Source organism: Bufo gargarizans, chromosome 3, assembly GCF_014858855.1.
Source record: "Bufo gargarizans isolate SCDJY-AF-19 chromosome 3, ASM1485885v1, whole genome shotgun sequence".
NCBI classification, from domain to species: Eukaryota; Metazoa; Chordata; class Amphibia; order Anura; family Bufonidae; genus Bufo; species Bufo gargarizans.
This window is the reverse complement of record NC_058082.1, coordinates 424,670,328-424,687,317: the sequence shown is the minus strand read 5'-3', so window position 1 is coordinate 424,687,317 and position 16,990 is coordinate 424,670,328. Positions and strand designations below refer to the sequence as shown.

The 16,990-nt window shown below is 43.0% G+C and overlaps 1 protein-coding gene across 1 annotated transcript in view; it reads left to right on the top strand.

Annotated features, from left to right (window-relative positions):
- Positions 1 to 11,705, top strand: part of RAB7B (RAB7B, member RAS oncogene family) — a 35,894-nt gene extending 24,189 nt beyond the window's left edge. The window contains exons 5-6 of the mRNA XM_044288449.1: positions 3,600 to 3,725; positions 11,299 to 11,705. Of these exons, the coding sequence (XP_044144384.1) occupies positions 3,600 to 3,725; positions 11,299 to 11,382 (210 nt within the window). The 3' untranslated portion in view covers positions 11,383 to 11,705. The remainder of the gene's footprint in view (positions 1 to 3,599; positions 3,726 to 11,298) is intronic.
- Positions 11,706 to 16,990: the final 5,285 nt, after the last annotated feature.

Genomic DNA, 16,990 nt, shown 5'->3' with positions numbered 1-16,990 from the left:
AAAAACATGTGAATAGAAAAATAAAAAAGTTATGGCTCCAAGAAGGCCAGGAGTAAAAAACTAAAACCCAAAAACAAAAAATCCTCCGGGATCGAAGGGGTAAAAAACCTTCCTTAGCCTTCCCCATTTTATCAATTTTATATGTCAGAAATGTCAGAAAAAGTTGTTCAAAAATATAGCTCTCATTATCAACTGCCATAAATACATTGATAAATCTTCCCCATACAGCCTTAAACCACAGTTTCCCTTTGGATCATATATTACTATACTGGGTGCTTACAGCCACCAATAGGGGGAACTCAGTGCATATGAATTTATACAGTTACTATTGACTGCAATGGGAGCTGTAATAATCTCTTTGCATTAAAGGGATTCTGTCACCTCCCCTCAGCCAAAAAACGATTTAAAAGCAGCCATGAAGCACAGCTTACCTGGATTAAGCTGTGCTCTTTTATCTTGAAATCCGTCCAGCAGTTACTGCAAAAAACGACTTTGATCGATATGTAAATGTGTCCTGAAGGTGCCCAGATGCGCAGAGGATTGCCGATCGGCTGCTGCACCCTGCGCTTTCTCCAGTCTGCCTGCCACAGTGAAGACGGCCAGCGATTTCTTTCCCCACCCTCCCTTCAGGAAAGAAATAAGTATTTGTTTTTGCTCAGTGAAAATGTATAAATTCAGTAAAGCTTTACTTAATATAATAATACCTAATTCGCCCCAACAAATACTTATTTCTTTCCTGAAGGGAGGGTGGGGAAAGAAATCGCTGGCCGTCTTCACTGTGGCAGGCAGACTGGAGAAAGCGCAGGGTGCAGCAGCCGATCGGCAATCCTCTGCGCATCCTACCAGGCTGACTGAGGGAAAGAGCTAACATCGGACGTCACTGGGCTCGGCGCATGCCCAGTGACGAAGATGAAGCTGCCGCCCTCAGTCTCCTGATGATCGCACAGGCGCAGCCCTCAGTGGGTACTGCGCCTGTGCGAGAGTTCGTTCGGCGTGAGGGAGGGGGAGGAGAGGGAGGGGAGGCTGTGGCAGGCTGGGGGCGGCGGTTAGAAAGTACAAGGAAGGCGGACTGGGCACTGAAAGAGGGGCGGTACTGGGCTCACTAAGAAGAAAAAAACGCCCCTCTGGGCACCTTCAGGACACATTTACATATCGATCAAAGTCGTTTTTTGCAGTAACTGCTGGACGGATTTCAAGATAAAAGAGCACAGCCTAATCCAGGTAAGCTGTGCTGCATGGCTGCTTTTAAATCGTTTTTTGGCTGAGGGGAGGTGACAGAATCCCTTTAAGCTCCTCGTAGTGGTGGCTACATGAAAATGCAGCATTTTCACTTCGAGAATATGAGAAGAAATTGAGTGTCGGTCAAGGTCCGCCTGACCCTGGGCCCCATAGTAATCTCATGGTCTACCTCCATTTAAGATTACAATAAAGAAGTACATTTTATCATATAAAGTTATGCTAGTTGGTCTAGGTTGCTTTACTATATTAATTTATTATCATAAGCATACTCTTTGGGGTATTTTTCATATCCTTATTAGGCCAACACTGGTTATTTACCAGGGGTTAATAACCAGTCCTGTGATGCAGGATGTCTGGATAGGGATTACGCATGCCATGCTTATTTTCAACACAGACATTTATTGTGAACAAATAGATGCATATATATGGGTGTGAATGTTTTCACAATCACATAAAACCAGAGCAGTAAGATGTTATCTACCACTTTTTAAATATAATTAATTAAAGTCTTTTTATTGTTTATTTGCTTTCTAAATGCATGTCAAAACGTTATGTCATTTTGATGCTGTAGAGTCTGTGCAACCATAATGCATAGTTGACACTGGTGCTTCTTCTGACATAGATGGGAAAGCACATTGCTCCAGGCTGCTATAGTCTCAGGGGTGATGTCAACTGCTTCCTTTGTTCTCCCCATCCTTTCTCTGAGTTAGAGAAGCGAGTGAGCAGAGCACTAAGTCTGCATGAGGAAGACAGCATCAGTATCTGGGTCAGCAGCACAGGGTAGAGAGGTATAAGAAATGGAAATCAGTCCAATAATAAAGCTGGTGCTAATATATGAGAACTAGAGAAGATATTAGTATCCTGGGCACACAAACCTTACATGTAGCATATGTTTCTAGGAGTGACATGACCACACATGAAGAGTTTGAAACTAGGAGCAGGTGGCAAACTGCATATCAAGGGGTTCAAAATAAGTGGAAAAATTAAGACTGCAGACTGAAACAGTGCAACTATTCTTTTTTAACTGATTGCAACTATTATAGTGAGCCTAGAAGATGGGAGAGGGGTGGTGGACACGAGTAGTGGTAGCAATAATGATGGTGAAAGTTACTCCCTGTAGAAGACCTCACTCTGATGTTCCCTATGGTTGTGTAGTTATGGGAAGGGCACCCATTTTTTACATTCCCTGGCTTTAATGTTCATGTCTGGAGTTACTGTAGGTGGGGTACCCTTGGTGGAGATGAGTGTTGACTTTACCCGGCAGGATTGCCTGAGGTGTGAGGCATTGATGAGACCAGTTTAACAGTAAGAACAGTACTTTTAGTGGCAATTAAAGTTCCAATATAGTATTTAGAACAGTTGTCACAGTTCACACTTTGTATGAATGGCAGATCTTAAACAGCTTTACAAATCCCCCAGAACTTACAGTTCTCTCGGTAGATAACAGGTCAATTTTCCTTCTCTGGAGCAATCTTCTTTACACTTCACTTTGCTCTCTAGCTTTAGCACAAGCATCCCGAAATAGGGGTGCAACACGTCATCTGCACTTTCATTACACTTTATATTACTTTGCACATTACTCACAAATGAATCCATAATGTCCTCTGTGGGATGTGGGCCTTAACAGATCCTCAGTCTGCCTCTAAAGCATGTCCAGCTCCCAAAGCCTTTTATCTCCTGGACAAATTAACTATGGAATCCATAAGCCTCTCAGACAAATTATCTCCACGCCCTTTTGTTCTCACACCTCCTTGCAACACTGGCATGCTCCATAATGTCTTTTCTTCTTTTTCTCCACCTAGGCTGTTCTTTACAGCTTTCTCTTTATACCTTTTGCTCCTCTGGCTGGTTCTTTTCCAGGGTTGCTCTCTGAGACCTTACACTTCTCTGTCTCACTCTGCACTGACTTACTACTCCCTATGGGGAGGGTGACACAGCACCACCTAGGAACGGTGTTATAGCCTGTGAACTCACTTTGGAGCATACATATAGGCTTAGCACAAAAACACACATTAATCCCTGAAGCAGTGGACCACTGCCATAGCATATCACTGCAAAGGTTGTCTTTCTCAGAGCCCAAAACAGCATTTCAGCTATACCGGAGTCGGAGATGTAGCAATGGAATTTTTAGTAATTCTGCCATTCTGTGGTCTGGGAAAGATGGATGCACACCCCTGTCGGAGCTCTACTGGTCACAATTTTAAAACTTTACCGACTTCACAGAAGAGGACAGCTCAGACAGCTATATTTTCAGTTACAGCTTTTTATTTTATTGTCAAATGCTCTTTAAAAGACCATCTCAATAAATATACCCATATAATACTAGAAGCTGAAGAACTGTCATGTTTTACCTGCTGTAGGTCTCTCGGGAATTAGCAGTTTCCTGGTGTAAAGAAAGAAAAATTCTTTATTTTGAAGTCAGTGCCAAAGACAACATCAATGTAGACCAGGCATTTGAGACACTTGCCAAGGAAGCATTAATATACGTGAGTACAAAGGTTTAGTTTCATGTTTTGTCATGTTCTAAAAGTAAAATTATGTTATAATGGTACTGGCGTGAGAGATCCTCAGTAATAACAATGATGACTGAATGCATATTCCCACAAATTAGCATATGATTCTCATATAAGCAATGTGTCTGATATTACGAATTACGGAAAAGTCAACTGGCACCCTGTTCTAATTATAGAAATTCTGAGGGTCTCAGGGAAGGCCCAATGTGACTAATAGGACTTTATTATGCTTGGGATGCAAATATTCTTCTCAGGAATACTGCACATTGATCTCAATTTGCAGCAAGAACCTGTGGGAGCTGGTGCAGAGGATGGAAGTAGTAGTGGCCCTGATGAGATTTTGTAGTGTTTTGGTGTGCTCCTTAAGACTGTCGCTCCATGGGGTTCAGTACAGTGAAAGGGTGGTGCAAAGAAACCAGGCAGAAATTGCCGCACAAATAATGTTTTCCTTTACTTTATGCAAAAGGTGTATTGAGGTACATTCAGCAGTAGGTTGTACACTCAGATGTCCCAGCATGAGCTCAATGGATGGTTAAAGCAAAAATTCACTCTCTCTCTCACTGCAGGGTGTCTTTACCAATAGTTATCTCCTTGCAGCAGCAGAGCCTGTAATTCTTGATGCTGGTCTCTCACTGTGTAGCTTTACAAGTCTGCGGGCTCTCTGGAGTAGCGTTCCTCAAAGGAGATCTAGAAATGATTCTTGGAGTAGGAACTCTGTCATGTGCTTCCTTACTCCACACTACAAGAATCTTCTGGAACTAGGGGTGGGGCCCATCCACTCCCTCAGCTCTAGAAAGGGCTGGGCCCTGGTGGACGCCCTAGCCACAGGCCGCTCATGTTGGAACTCTGAGTGTGTAGTGAATTATATGACATGTGGTGAAAAACATTACATTAACATACATTTGCAGATACCCTAATTGTACTGGGGTACTGCAAATTTATACCAAGGTCAACACTTTTTGCATTTATTGCTACTACATATTGTATAATGCATGAGACCTCACTGCTGTGATGTCTCTTCAAGCAGATTTGAACGCTGAGGTATGTGATTGGCTGCAGTGTTGATAGGACCAAGCCAAGGGTAAACAGCCAAACAAAACTCAATATCTGTTACCCTGATTCCGCAGTTTAGGGCTCGTTAAGACGGCCATATGAATGAGACCACAAGGTGTTTATCTGATGGGGTAGATTATGTAATATATTTATAGAGCCTGTCGTTACCTAATATGTGTGTTTTTTCTATTTTTTTTATTATAAAATCATGGAAAAGGGGTGTTTTTTTTACTTAAAACTTTATTTTTTCTTATTATTAAAAACAGTTTTTTTTTCAACTTTATTTCTGTCCCACTCTTGGGAATTCAACTTTTGTGGATCTGACTCCCTCTGTAATGTAATACATTGCCTGTTAGTATATTACACAGTGTAATACACTAACAGTTGCCTAGGCTTCAGTAAAAGGCAGGTCCCGATGCCCCTGCTAGGCATCGGGCTGCCTTCTCACCCATCGGATCCCTGTCAGTTTTAAAAGTTATAAATTCACAATAAGAAGAAGACTGCCATCTAGTGACGGAATGCTGAGCCACATGATCAACTGAAAATTTAGACTTCATATTTTCACACCGCAGCCCAGCACTGGGCCCTAGAATAATGTAATTTTTCATGCTTCGGCAACGTTTCAGCTCAACTTAGTGGAGCCTTTGTCAAGCCCCATTGAGTTGAGCTGAAAAGTTGCAGAAGTATAGGGGAATAAAGGAGTACACTTTTTTCACTTTATTTGGTGCTGCCTCTTTTCCTAATTTTTTCCATGATATATTGGTGTGGGTGTGGTGGGCTACCAAACATTCAGGAGAATACAGCACTACATGACTATTAATTCTGATGATGTCTCCTCTGATGTAGATGTTCTCGTTCCCCAACTTTTCCATTGAGACTAGGCTGACATGAGATCTTGTTACAGCTATATCTCAGTCCTGCAGAGCTCACCACTTTGACATCCAAGATTCCTCACTTTTCCATCATCCTCCCCGCCTTCTCAACAGAAACTCCTTATTCTGGAGCACCAACAGTATCATTCTGTTGCTCCCCCCAATACTGCGCTCGCTGTGCCCCCTAATTGCTCCCAAATAGTATAATGCATAAAAAATAGTGCCATACAGATAGTTCCCCGAAAATATTAGTACCCTAAAAAAATTATTGTGATGAGCACCATGCCATTAATAGTTGTAGCGCTCTCTTATAGTGCCCCCAGTAATAATGCCTCTATAGTGGCCCCAGTAATAATAATGTCCCCTCTAGTGTCTCCACCAATAATAATACCCCCAATTATTCACCAGTAATAATAATGCCCACTAAAGTACCTACATGAATAATACCCCTATATTCCATCTGAATTATGCTCCCACATTAAAAGTGCAACCAGTAATGCCGCAATAGTGCCCTAGTATTAAAATGTACCTGCAGTAATGCCTCATATAGTGCCCCCAGTAATGCCCCCTATAGTGTCCTGTATGCTTTTCAAGTGACAAAGTAAAAAAAATCTAATACTCACCTGAATTCCACGCCATTGACTGTTATGCAGGCCCCAGGCCTCTACTGGCCTGAGATGCCTGTGTCCTGGCACAGGTAGTTGTGATGAGATTGTGTCGCCGGCGTCCCTATGAAGGTATTCTACATGATGTTGTCTCTTGGAGCGCCTGTTCCCCACTCTACTGCCCTGAATCCAGGGGGCACCTAGGGCAACTGCAACTGGCCAGGTAATTTGACATGCCAAACATTAAGGTTAGCAGCAGTGGCATAGCTATAAATGACTGGGCCCCACAGCAAATTATTGAACGGGGCCCCCCTCCCCCAGTAATTTTTTTGCAACCCCTTCCTTTCATGCCGCCCCCATTCCTGTGGCTAGTAAAGATCGCTCTCTCAGACCAGGCAGCTGTTCCATCAGTTTCCCACACTGTCTATACTGTCACTGTATAGAATTTCCTTGTGTAATACTGTTGAGAGGGCCCTAACAAAACCTTTTAGTCCTCCTCCTCCTGGATGGGCCCCTTCTGGGTCAGGGCCCCAAAGCAGCTGCTTCCCCTGCTTCCCCTATAGCTACCCCCCTGGTTAGCAGCTTTAAGGAGAGCCCAGAATGCCTCCTGGGAGTTGGCGCACTATGAAGTTTTCCAGCAAGGTCTGTGGCTAATCTAGCCCTGATTGTACCAACTTTGCTGACAGATTTATTTAGCTGCTGATTTATTTAGCTCACACAGCAGCACTGTTAACCTAAAACAGGAAATCCCTTTAAATACAGATCTAAGGCCATAGGATGATGCAGATATGCGAGTAAAAAGCAGGCAAAAATGTACACACACCTATATCAATTATATTTCTCAAGGTTCACCAGTTTCAGTTTGCAGAGAGTCTGTCTGCACTTTTAACCATGCTAAACTGCTGACAGCATTAGCCAGGGGCCAGAGAGAGCTATATGAACAGTATAGCGAGTATTCCGCGCGGGTGCAATGCGTGAGTTGAACGCATTGCACCCGCACTGAATCCGGACCCATTCATTTCTATGGGGCTGTTCACATCAGCTGTGATTTTTATGCATCACTTATGCGCTGCGTGAGAATCGCAGCATGTTCTATATTCTGCGTTTTTCACATAACGCAGGCCCCATAGAAATTAATGGGGTTGCGTGAAAATCGCAAGCATCCGCAAGCAAGTGCGGATGCGGTGCGATTTTCACGCATGGTTGCTAGGTGACAGTCTATTCACTGTATTATTTTCCCTTATAACATGGTTATAAGGGAAAATAATAGCATTCTGAATACAGAATGCTTAGTAGGTGATCAATTGAGGGTTAAAAAAAATAAAAAAAATTAACTCACCTTCTCCTCTTGATTGCGTAGTTGCCGGTCTCTTCTTTACTTCTTTAATGATGAGCTGTGGGCTAAAGGACCTGTGGTGATGTCAGATCACATGCTCCAATCACATGGTCCATAACCACGGTGATGAAGCATGTGATCTGACATCACCACAGGTCCTAGCCGGTAGTTCATCATTAAAGAAGTAAAGAAGAGACCGGCAACTACGCGATCAAGTAGAGAAGGTGAGTTAATTATTTTTATTTTTTTTAACCCTCAATTGATCACCTACTAAGCATTCTGTATTCAGAATGCTATTATTTTCCCTTATAACCATGTTATAAGGGAAAATAATACAATCTACAGAATAACGATCCCAAGCCTGAACTTCTGTGAAGAAGTTCAGGTTTGGATACCAAACATGTGCAATTTTTCTCACGCGAGTGCAAAACGCATGACAATGTTTTGCACTCGCGCGGAAAAATCGCGCGTGTTCCCGCAACGCACCCGCCTCTTATCCAAAATATTTCCGCCCGTGTGAAAGAGGCTTTATTCTGCCAGACTCTGCTCCTTGAGTGTACTAGAGGAGGAGCATCTCTGTGACATGTACTCTGCTCTTTACAGCTCTGCCCTTCTATTCTGAATGACAGCTGTAGTGATCTCCTGGTCGGATGCTACAGTTGTCATTAATAGCCGAGGGGAGGACTGTGAAGCAGCTGATTGTATAGAGCACTTCACAGTGGAGCACTGCCTCCTGGGCAATTGCAGGAGCAGAATCAGGAAGAATAAAAGCTCACATTCACACTACTCCTGATAATAAAAACTCCACAAAGGGTATGTTTGTCCTGCTCTCCCTAACCACTACCTAACATTGTTAGTTTAGCTTGGTCAAAACTGGTGACAAACTTCTATTAAACCTATGGCCAGCCCCTTGAAATGAGGCAGCACTAAAACTGGCCATACACATGATTGCGTTAGTTTTTTTTGTCTGTTTTAAGTCTGCCTCATGTGCCTGCACCAAATTTATGAGCTGGTGCTTCTTGATAATATATTTGGAGTGAGGCAATTTAAAGAATATATTTGGAGTGAGGGCAATGAGGTTTACACCTGTTTGTGCAAAAGTAGACCAGAGGGTTGCCTGGTCTAGGTTGTGACTTTTATTTGCAAATTTTGAAAAAGTCGCACATAATAAATGAGCCATAATCCATGTCTAATCTCACTTGCCATGATATGTGACTTTTTTAAGCCACAAAATATGACATATCTAATTTAATAAATGTCCCCCTAGATGTGCCCCTGGCAGCAGATGCTGAGGAAAAAAGGAATCAAGCATGCTAGATGTCAACATGCGCAAATCTTTGTTTTTTGTGAGATAAACCATTGCCAGTCGGCCCCCAATTAAATAAACATAGACACTAACAGATAAGTTCCCACAGTATCAATAATGCCCCAGTATTAAAAAAGCTACCTTAGTACCCCTAATAATAGTGCCTCAAGCAAAATAATGCCCCCAGTATTAGGCCTCATGCAAACTGCCGTGCCATTTTTTGCGGTCCGCAAACCACGGATCCACAAAAAACAGAAGCCGCCCGTGTTGCCTTCCGCAATTTGCGGAACGGAACAGGCGCCGGCAATATAAATGCAAAGTGCAGACAAGAATAGGACGTTATATTTTTTTAACTGGGCCGCGGAACAGAGCCACAGATGTGGACAGCACACGTAGTGCTGTCCGCATCTTTTGCGGCCCCATTGAAGTGAATGGGTCCGTATCAGAGCCGCCAAAACGGTGTGCATGAGGCCTTAATTATATTATGTATTTTGCCTTATGTAATAATAATACCCCTAGTGCCATTCCCCACCGCATGACGCATGCCATTCCAAGCATACATACCGCAGCCTCTTCTGGCCTACGGGCTTTGTCCCAGAGCAGGAGGGTTATGGAGAACAACACAGCGTCAGAGTCGCATTGACGATGGGAGTGGGAAGAGCCACAGGTCCTTTGGTATCCGGAGGGCATATTAGTGATTTCTGTCCTGCCGTCTGATGTCAAAGGACCTGAAAGAAGGAGGAAGGAACAAGGGGGCAGCGGTGCATTATCAGAGGCAGGGGAGGGCATTACAGAAGGGTCAGCGGCGGCCGTCACCCTCATTACAATATACATTGCAGCCGCCAAAGTGACATAATAGTGAGATTGCAGCAAGGCTGACTGCGGCCGGTAATGTGTATTGTAGTGAGGGTGCCGGGCCGCAGCTGGCCCGCTTGTAATCTTGTCATCATGGCACAATGTATTAAGGGAATGACATCCAGAACATACTGTAGGCAATTGGCCCACTGGAAAGTTTCCCAGTAGGGTCAATTGCAAATTCCCACCTTGTCAAACTACCTCTGTAAGTGACATCTGCACAAAACTGCCCACAGGCCTATTATCATCATAAACAGAGCCAAGCACTGCCTGGAGGGGTGTAAAGCCACTGCCACTGGACTCTGAAGCAGCGGAAATGTGTTCTCTGGAGTGATTAATCACATTTCAGTATCTGAAAGTCTGATGGATGAATATAGGTTAGGTAGATACCTACAGAAGACCACCTACATCGCGCCTTCTGTAAAATCTATGTAGAAGAGAAAACAGTATGGCGCTGTCTTTCAATGTTTTGGCTAGGCCCCTTATTTCCAAAGAAGGGTACTGTTAATGCTACAGTATGCAAAGACATTTTAGACAATGGTAAGCATTTGAAGCATCAGTATGCTGAAGTCCCTTTCCATTCCCAGCACAATATAAGCACTAGTGCTGTTATCCCCAATAAAACTTTAGATTATTTTTTTCTGCGATTGTGTACATCAAAGGCCTTAAGAACGGGGGCATTGGGGGTGGGAATCCTGTGGATTGTGCTAGCCATGCATGGATTATACTTGATTTTCAAGCACATTCCACAGATCCTCAATCATATTGAGATGTAAGGGTAGGTTCACACTGAGTTTTTGGAGGAGGTTTTGAGGGAGACTTTTCTGCAGGTTTTTCAGCCAAATCCAGATTTGGATTCAAAAGGAATCCGGAATATAAAGGAAGGATTTATAGTTCTCCTGCCTGCTGGATCCACTTCTGGCTTTGGAAAATCTACTTCAAAATCTCCTCCAAAAAAACTTTGTGTGAACCAACTCTAAGGAGGACAAGTCAACACCTTGAACTTTTCATCTTGTACATAAGTCAAACCATTTTTGAACATTTTTTTGCAGTGGGACACTATCCTTCTGAGGCCACTGCCACTAGGAAATATCATTGCCCTGAAGTGGTGTAACTGGTCTGCAAAAATGTTTTGTACACTTCACATGAAAGATAGGACCTAAAGCTTTCCCAGCTGTGCACTAACCAGAGGTTCACACTGCCTTGCTAGTTTTCTGTGGGAGCATGTAATGTGATCTTCAGTGAGCTTCTCTCTTGGTATCACAAGACAGATTGATAAATTAGGATGCAGGGTAGGAGCAGGAAAAGGACTGATAAGAGGAGCACTATACATTTTTCTCTGATAAAATATATTATAAAGTTACCTGTACTATTGTTTTATACAATGTTGTACAACGTGTTACTGGCCATTTAAGTATACACTGGATAGATCATACCTACTAGTGTTATTTTGAGATTATAAAATGGATTTGTAACTTAATGTATTTATTCTTTCATGTATATTTTTGTATTTTCACAGTATCAGGAGTGCAGAGAAAGTCACCTTACAGATTCCATCAAATTAACTCAACTAAAAGACTCTCACACCAGTTCCTGCTGCTGACAGGATGTGATATTACCATACAAGAAACTGGTTTTCTATATCAATGACAGATAATGAAAGCCATCAAGTCGAATGGACTAATGTATGGTGATGAAATAACTTGCTGCCTTGGTCATTTATTTAGACTCCTATGGAGAACTAGAACATCTTACAATTGTTGCATACTTTATGCATATGGGATAAGTTAAAAACAGCATGTAAAGCAACACACAAAATTCAGCATTGAAGAATTGTATTATGTTTTAAATAGTACCAGATTTCAATGATTTTTTAAATCTTTAAATTCCCCAATCATCCAATTAAAAGTGTTCTGCTGCTTCACATGTTTACTGTTTGTGTCTTCAATGTGGTTTTATATATTTAAACTGTCAGTGATTTTGATATTGATGGGCTATCCTCAGGATAGGCCATCAATCTCCGACACCCGGCGCTGCCACTGATAAGCTATTTGAAGAGTCTGCAGCATTTCGTTAACACCAGGCCAGTGAGTGATGTCACGTTCATCGGTCACATGGTCTTGGCGCAGCTGTGGTTGCATTGTACAAGAGAGAGTGTGCATTTCTATTCCTGAATGCTTATGCAAAAGTCAGCAGTGAGTAGTGTAAGAATTGCTTTAAAGAAGCTCCTTGGCCTATTAACTACCTGAGCAGCCGTGTCACACATAAAAAACTGTGAAAAGTCCATTTGTGTAACATCTGCTAGTCTACTGCATGCTAACAACTGTAACTGATGTGCCTGAACTTAATTCAGTTAAGAATTGTTCTTCTATTAATCTGGCCTCATTATTCCCTGCAATGCTACTCTGCACCGACATCTACGTCTACATCCACATCTACGTCTCTGAGCTACCGTTTGTTAAAGTGGTTTTCCAGGATCCTGATATTGATGACCTATCCTCATGATAAGTTATTAATATCTGATCGGTGAGGGTCTGACACCCTGCACCTCCACCAATCAGCTGTTTTCTGCACCCCCCGGAGCTAGATTTTGAATGGTGTAGTAAGCACAGCTCCTTACAAGTGTGGTGGTTGTGCTGAGTTACTGCAGCTCAATGAGAGAATGGAAGTTAAGCTGCAGTTACTTAGTACGGCCATTACATTTTGAACAGAGCTGTACTTCCTGTCCCGTTCCAGCACTGGGGGCTGCAGAGAACAGCTGATTGGTGAGGGAGTGGAGAATCGGACCCTCACTGATCAGATAGCAATGAACAATTATGAGCTTGGAAAACCCATTTAAGCCAACAAGATAGTGTATACTACACTATTATTCTGTGGCACTGCGGACAGGTATTTTTAATGGGAAAGTTGTCATCTAAGACAAAACTTCATCCACTAGCTTGAAGCACACATCCCAATAAACACATACCAGGACAAAAATTAATTTTGTATTTTTATTATACTTTTTGCTTCTTAAAGTGCATCAAAGTGCATCTAAAACTATGTTCTTTGTACACTGCTCACAGCTCAGAGGTGTTCGAAGTATGTGAAATTTATGACTTGGGCCGCATAAGCAGGGAGTTCAGGCAAGAAAAGCATATTGCTGCTCCTGCCCGTGCCTCCCAGAGGATTACTAACTCCTGACATAGCACATGGGTACCCTGTACCCATGTACTATGCCAGGATTAGCTGAGCAGAGCGGGCTCCAGCTTCTGCCTGCTAAGCTAAGAGCTGACATGCAGTTCTCTTAGCTTAGCGGAGCAGGTAGAAGGGTACCCATGTGCTATGCCAGGAGTTAGTAATCCTCTGGGGGACACGGGCAGGAGCAGCAATCTACACTCCTTGCCCGTACTCCCTGCTTATGTGGCCCAATTAATACATTTCATAGTCCGTACTCCGTACACCACTGAGCTGTCAGCGGTGTACAGAGAACTGAGTTTTAAGCGCACAGCTTTAGGGAGGAAAAAGTATAATAAAAATACAAAAATAATTAATAAAGTATATTAGAAAAAGTTTTATTAAGGCATTAGGGACATCATATAAAAATTTTACACAAAGGTTTAGTTACTCTTTAACCTGTTCCGGACACATGACGTACCAGTACGGCATGTTGTCCCGATACTTAAGGACACATGACGTAACGGTACACCATGTATAGTTCCAATTCCCGCCGCTCAGCGGGCGGTAATCGGAACCCAGTGCCTGCTCAAATCATTGAGCAGGCACCTTGGCTCAATGCGCCAGGGGGTCCTATGACCCCCCCATGTCGGCGATTGCAGCAAACCGCAGGTCAATTCAGACCTGCGGTTTGCTGCGTTTCCGGGTTATTCGGGTCTCTGGGGACCCGATAACCCTGAACAGGATGGTGATCGGTGGTGTGATAATACACCACCAATCACCATCCTGCGAACCTGAGAGGTGATGGTGACATCACCTCTTAGGATCGCTCTCTCATTGGTCGGCTAGGCGGGCAGTTCAAATTACTGCAGCACTCCTCTCCTCCTCCTTTTGTGTCCGGGAGCCGTGGATCGCCAGCTGCACGGATCTCCAGCCAGCACCCTATCACCCCCATCTGTGCCCCAGCACCCCCAGCACCACCCAGGTATTTAGGGAAAGGCTAGGTTAGGCAGGGATATTCAGGGAAAGTTGGTGAGAAAAAAAAACAACAAATTTTTGTTGCATCACCCTAAATCGGGTGTCTGGGGTCCACAGCACAGCTGTGTGACCCTAGACCCCCCCAGGGGTGCTGCAGTTTGCTCCCCTGTCCCCCCCCCACAACTTGTTTTTGGGCGCAAGAGTTCTTTATTTTAATTTTTTGTGCGTATGCTGACTGTGGCCGGCACTCTTAGCGTCCGGCCACTGTTAGCGCATCGCACACCCGACCGCTGATCAACTTTGGATGGTTGATCAGCGATTTAGAATTTTTGTTATATATTTTTTCACATTTTTTGCCCTTTTTTTGTATTTTTTTTGACTGTTAGGTTTAGGGTGAGTTCGCGAACACCCGTGCCCCCACACACATGCACACCAAATAAAGTTTTCCATGCACGCACACATGCACACACACTCCCCTATGGCCTGTCGGATGTTCTCGGCCGAGGAGGCATAAACCCAGCTTGCCTCCGAGTCCGAGAGCCCCAGTGAGGACGAGGATGACCCCACTTTCCTTTTGTCATCCGCGTCCTCCTCATCATCTAGCAATGATAATAAGCCCCCAAGGTGGTGGAGACAGTGGACCGCCATGCTAGGGACCCTATGGCCCACACTAGTACGAGCAGCTCTAGTCCTCAAGCCATATAACGCCATGCGCAAAACCCGGGCATGGCACAACAAAGTTGCGGTCTACTTGGAGCAGGTTGCCTTGTACAACTCTTCTGTGCTGTCCCGGAGCGCTGGCAACACAGGGACATTCCTTCATTTCTATGAGGCAGTCCTCAAGGACCTGATCTTTTCTGACCGGGAAAGAGCAGGCCGGAGTACCTCGGGAACTGGAGGCACCCGGATCGTCCCTGGCCAACACTTTCCAGGTGTGGTCCCACATACTGGAAAGAAGGGATGGACACAAAAAAGGTGCAGAGTGTGTCACAGGAGGGGGATAAATAAAAAAAGTTGACATATTAGGTATCGGCGCATCCGTAAGAATCTGCTCTATAAAAATACCCCCCTAACCCCTCAGATGAACACGGTCAAAAAAATTAAATAAAAACGGTGCAAAAACCTTTTTTTTTGTCACCTTACATCACAAAAATTGTAATAGCAAGCGATCAAAAAGTCATATGCCCCCAAAATAGTGCCAATAAAACATTCCACTCATCCTGCAAAAAATGAGCCCCTACCTAAGATAATCAGCTAAAAACAAACAAAAAAGATGACAGACTATGGAGATACAAAAAAATTTTTTTGTTTATAAAAAGATAATATAGTGTAAAACAAATAAAAAATTAGACATATTAGGTATCGCCGCATCCGTAAAAATCTGCTCTATAAAATTACCCCATGACCTAACCTCTCAGATGAACACGGTCAAAAAAAAATAATAAAAACAGTGCCAAAACAGCACATTTTTGGCAAATTTTCCATTTTAATCAGTTTTTTTTCCAGTAACAAAGCAAGGGTTAACAGCCAAACAAAACTACCCTGATTCTGCAGTTTACAGAAACACCCCATATGTGATCGTAAACTGCTGTATGACCAAACGGCAGGGCGCAGAAGGAAAGGAATGCTGTATGGTTTCTGGAAGGCAGATTTTGATGGCCTTTTTTTTGGCACCATGTCCCATTTGAAGCCCCCCTGATGCACCTCTAGAATAGAAACTCCATAAAAGCGACCCCATCTAAGAAACTACACCCGTCAACGTATTCAAAACTGATTTTACAAACTTTATTAACCCTTTAGGTGTTCCTCAACACTTTATGGCAAATGGAGATGAAATTTCAGAATTTCTATTTTTGGTAACCTTGCCTCACAAAATTGTAATATGGAGCAACCAAAAATCATATGTACCCTAAAAATAGTCCCAACAAAACTGCCACCTATCCCGTAGTTTACAAAATGTGGTAATTTTTATGGAGTTTCAACTCTAGGGGTGCATCAGGGGGACTTCAAATGGGACATGGTGTAAATAAACCAGTCCAGCAAAATCTGCCTTCCAAAAACCACACGGCGCACCTTTCCCTCTACACCCTACTGTGTGGATGTACAGTAGTTTACGGCCACATATTGGGTGTTTCTGCAAACTACAGAATCGGGGCAATAAATATAGCATTTTGTTTGGCTGTTAACCCTTGCTTTGTTACTGGAAAAAATTGATTAAAATGGAAAATGTGCCCAAAAATTTTATTTCTCAAATTTCATTTCCATTTGTTAATAACTCTTGTGCAACACCTAAAGGGTTAACAAAGTTTGTAAAATCAGTTTTGAATACCTTGAGGGGTGTAGTTTCCTAGATGGGGTCACTTTTAGGGAGTTTCTACTCTAGTCATGCATCAGGGGGGCTTCAAATGGGACATGGTGTAAATAAACCAGTCCAGCAAAATCTGCCTTCCAAAAACCACACGGCATTCCTTTCCCTCTATGCCCTACCGTGTGCCCGTACAGTAGTTTACGACCACATATGGGGTGTTTCTGCAAACTACAGAATCAGGGCAATAAATATAGCATTTTGTTTAGCTGTTGACCCTTGCTTTGTTACTGGAAGAAATTGATTAAAATGGAAAATTTGCCAAAAAATAAAAATCGAAATTCTGAAATTTTATCTCCATTTGCCATTAACTCTTAAGGGTTAACAACGTTTGTAAAATTAGTTTTGAATACCTTGAGGGGTGTAGTTTCTAGAATGGGGTCATTTTTGGGTGGTTTCTATTATGTAACCCTCACAAAGTAACTTCAGACCTGAACTGGTGCCTAAAAATTGGGTTTTTGAAAATTTCTGCTTCTAAACTTTTAAACCTTGTAACGTCCCCCAAAACTAAAATGTCATTCCCAAAATGATCCAAACATGAAGTAGACATATGGGGAATGTCAGAATGGCCTGGATAAGTCAAAGCATTTTAAAGTTATCACCACTTAAAGGGAGTCTTTCACCTAATCTGAGCGTTTTAGACCACTCAGATCAGGTTATAGACTCTTTAACCCTCATTACGATCATACCTTTCTCTTATATGTCCCTCGCC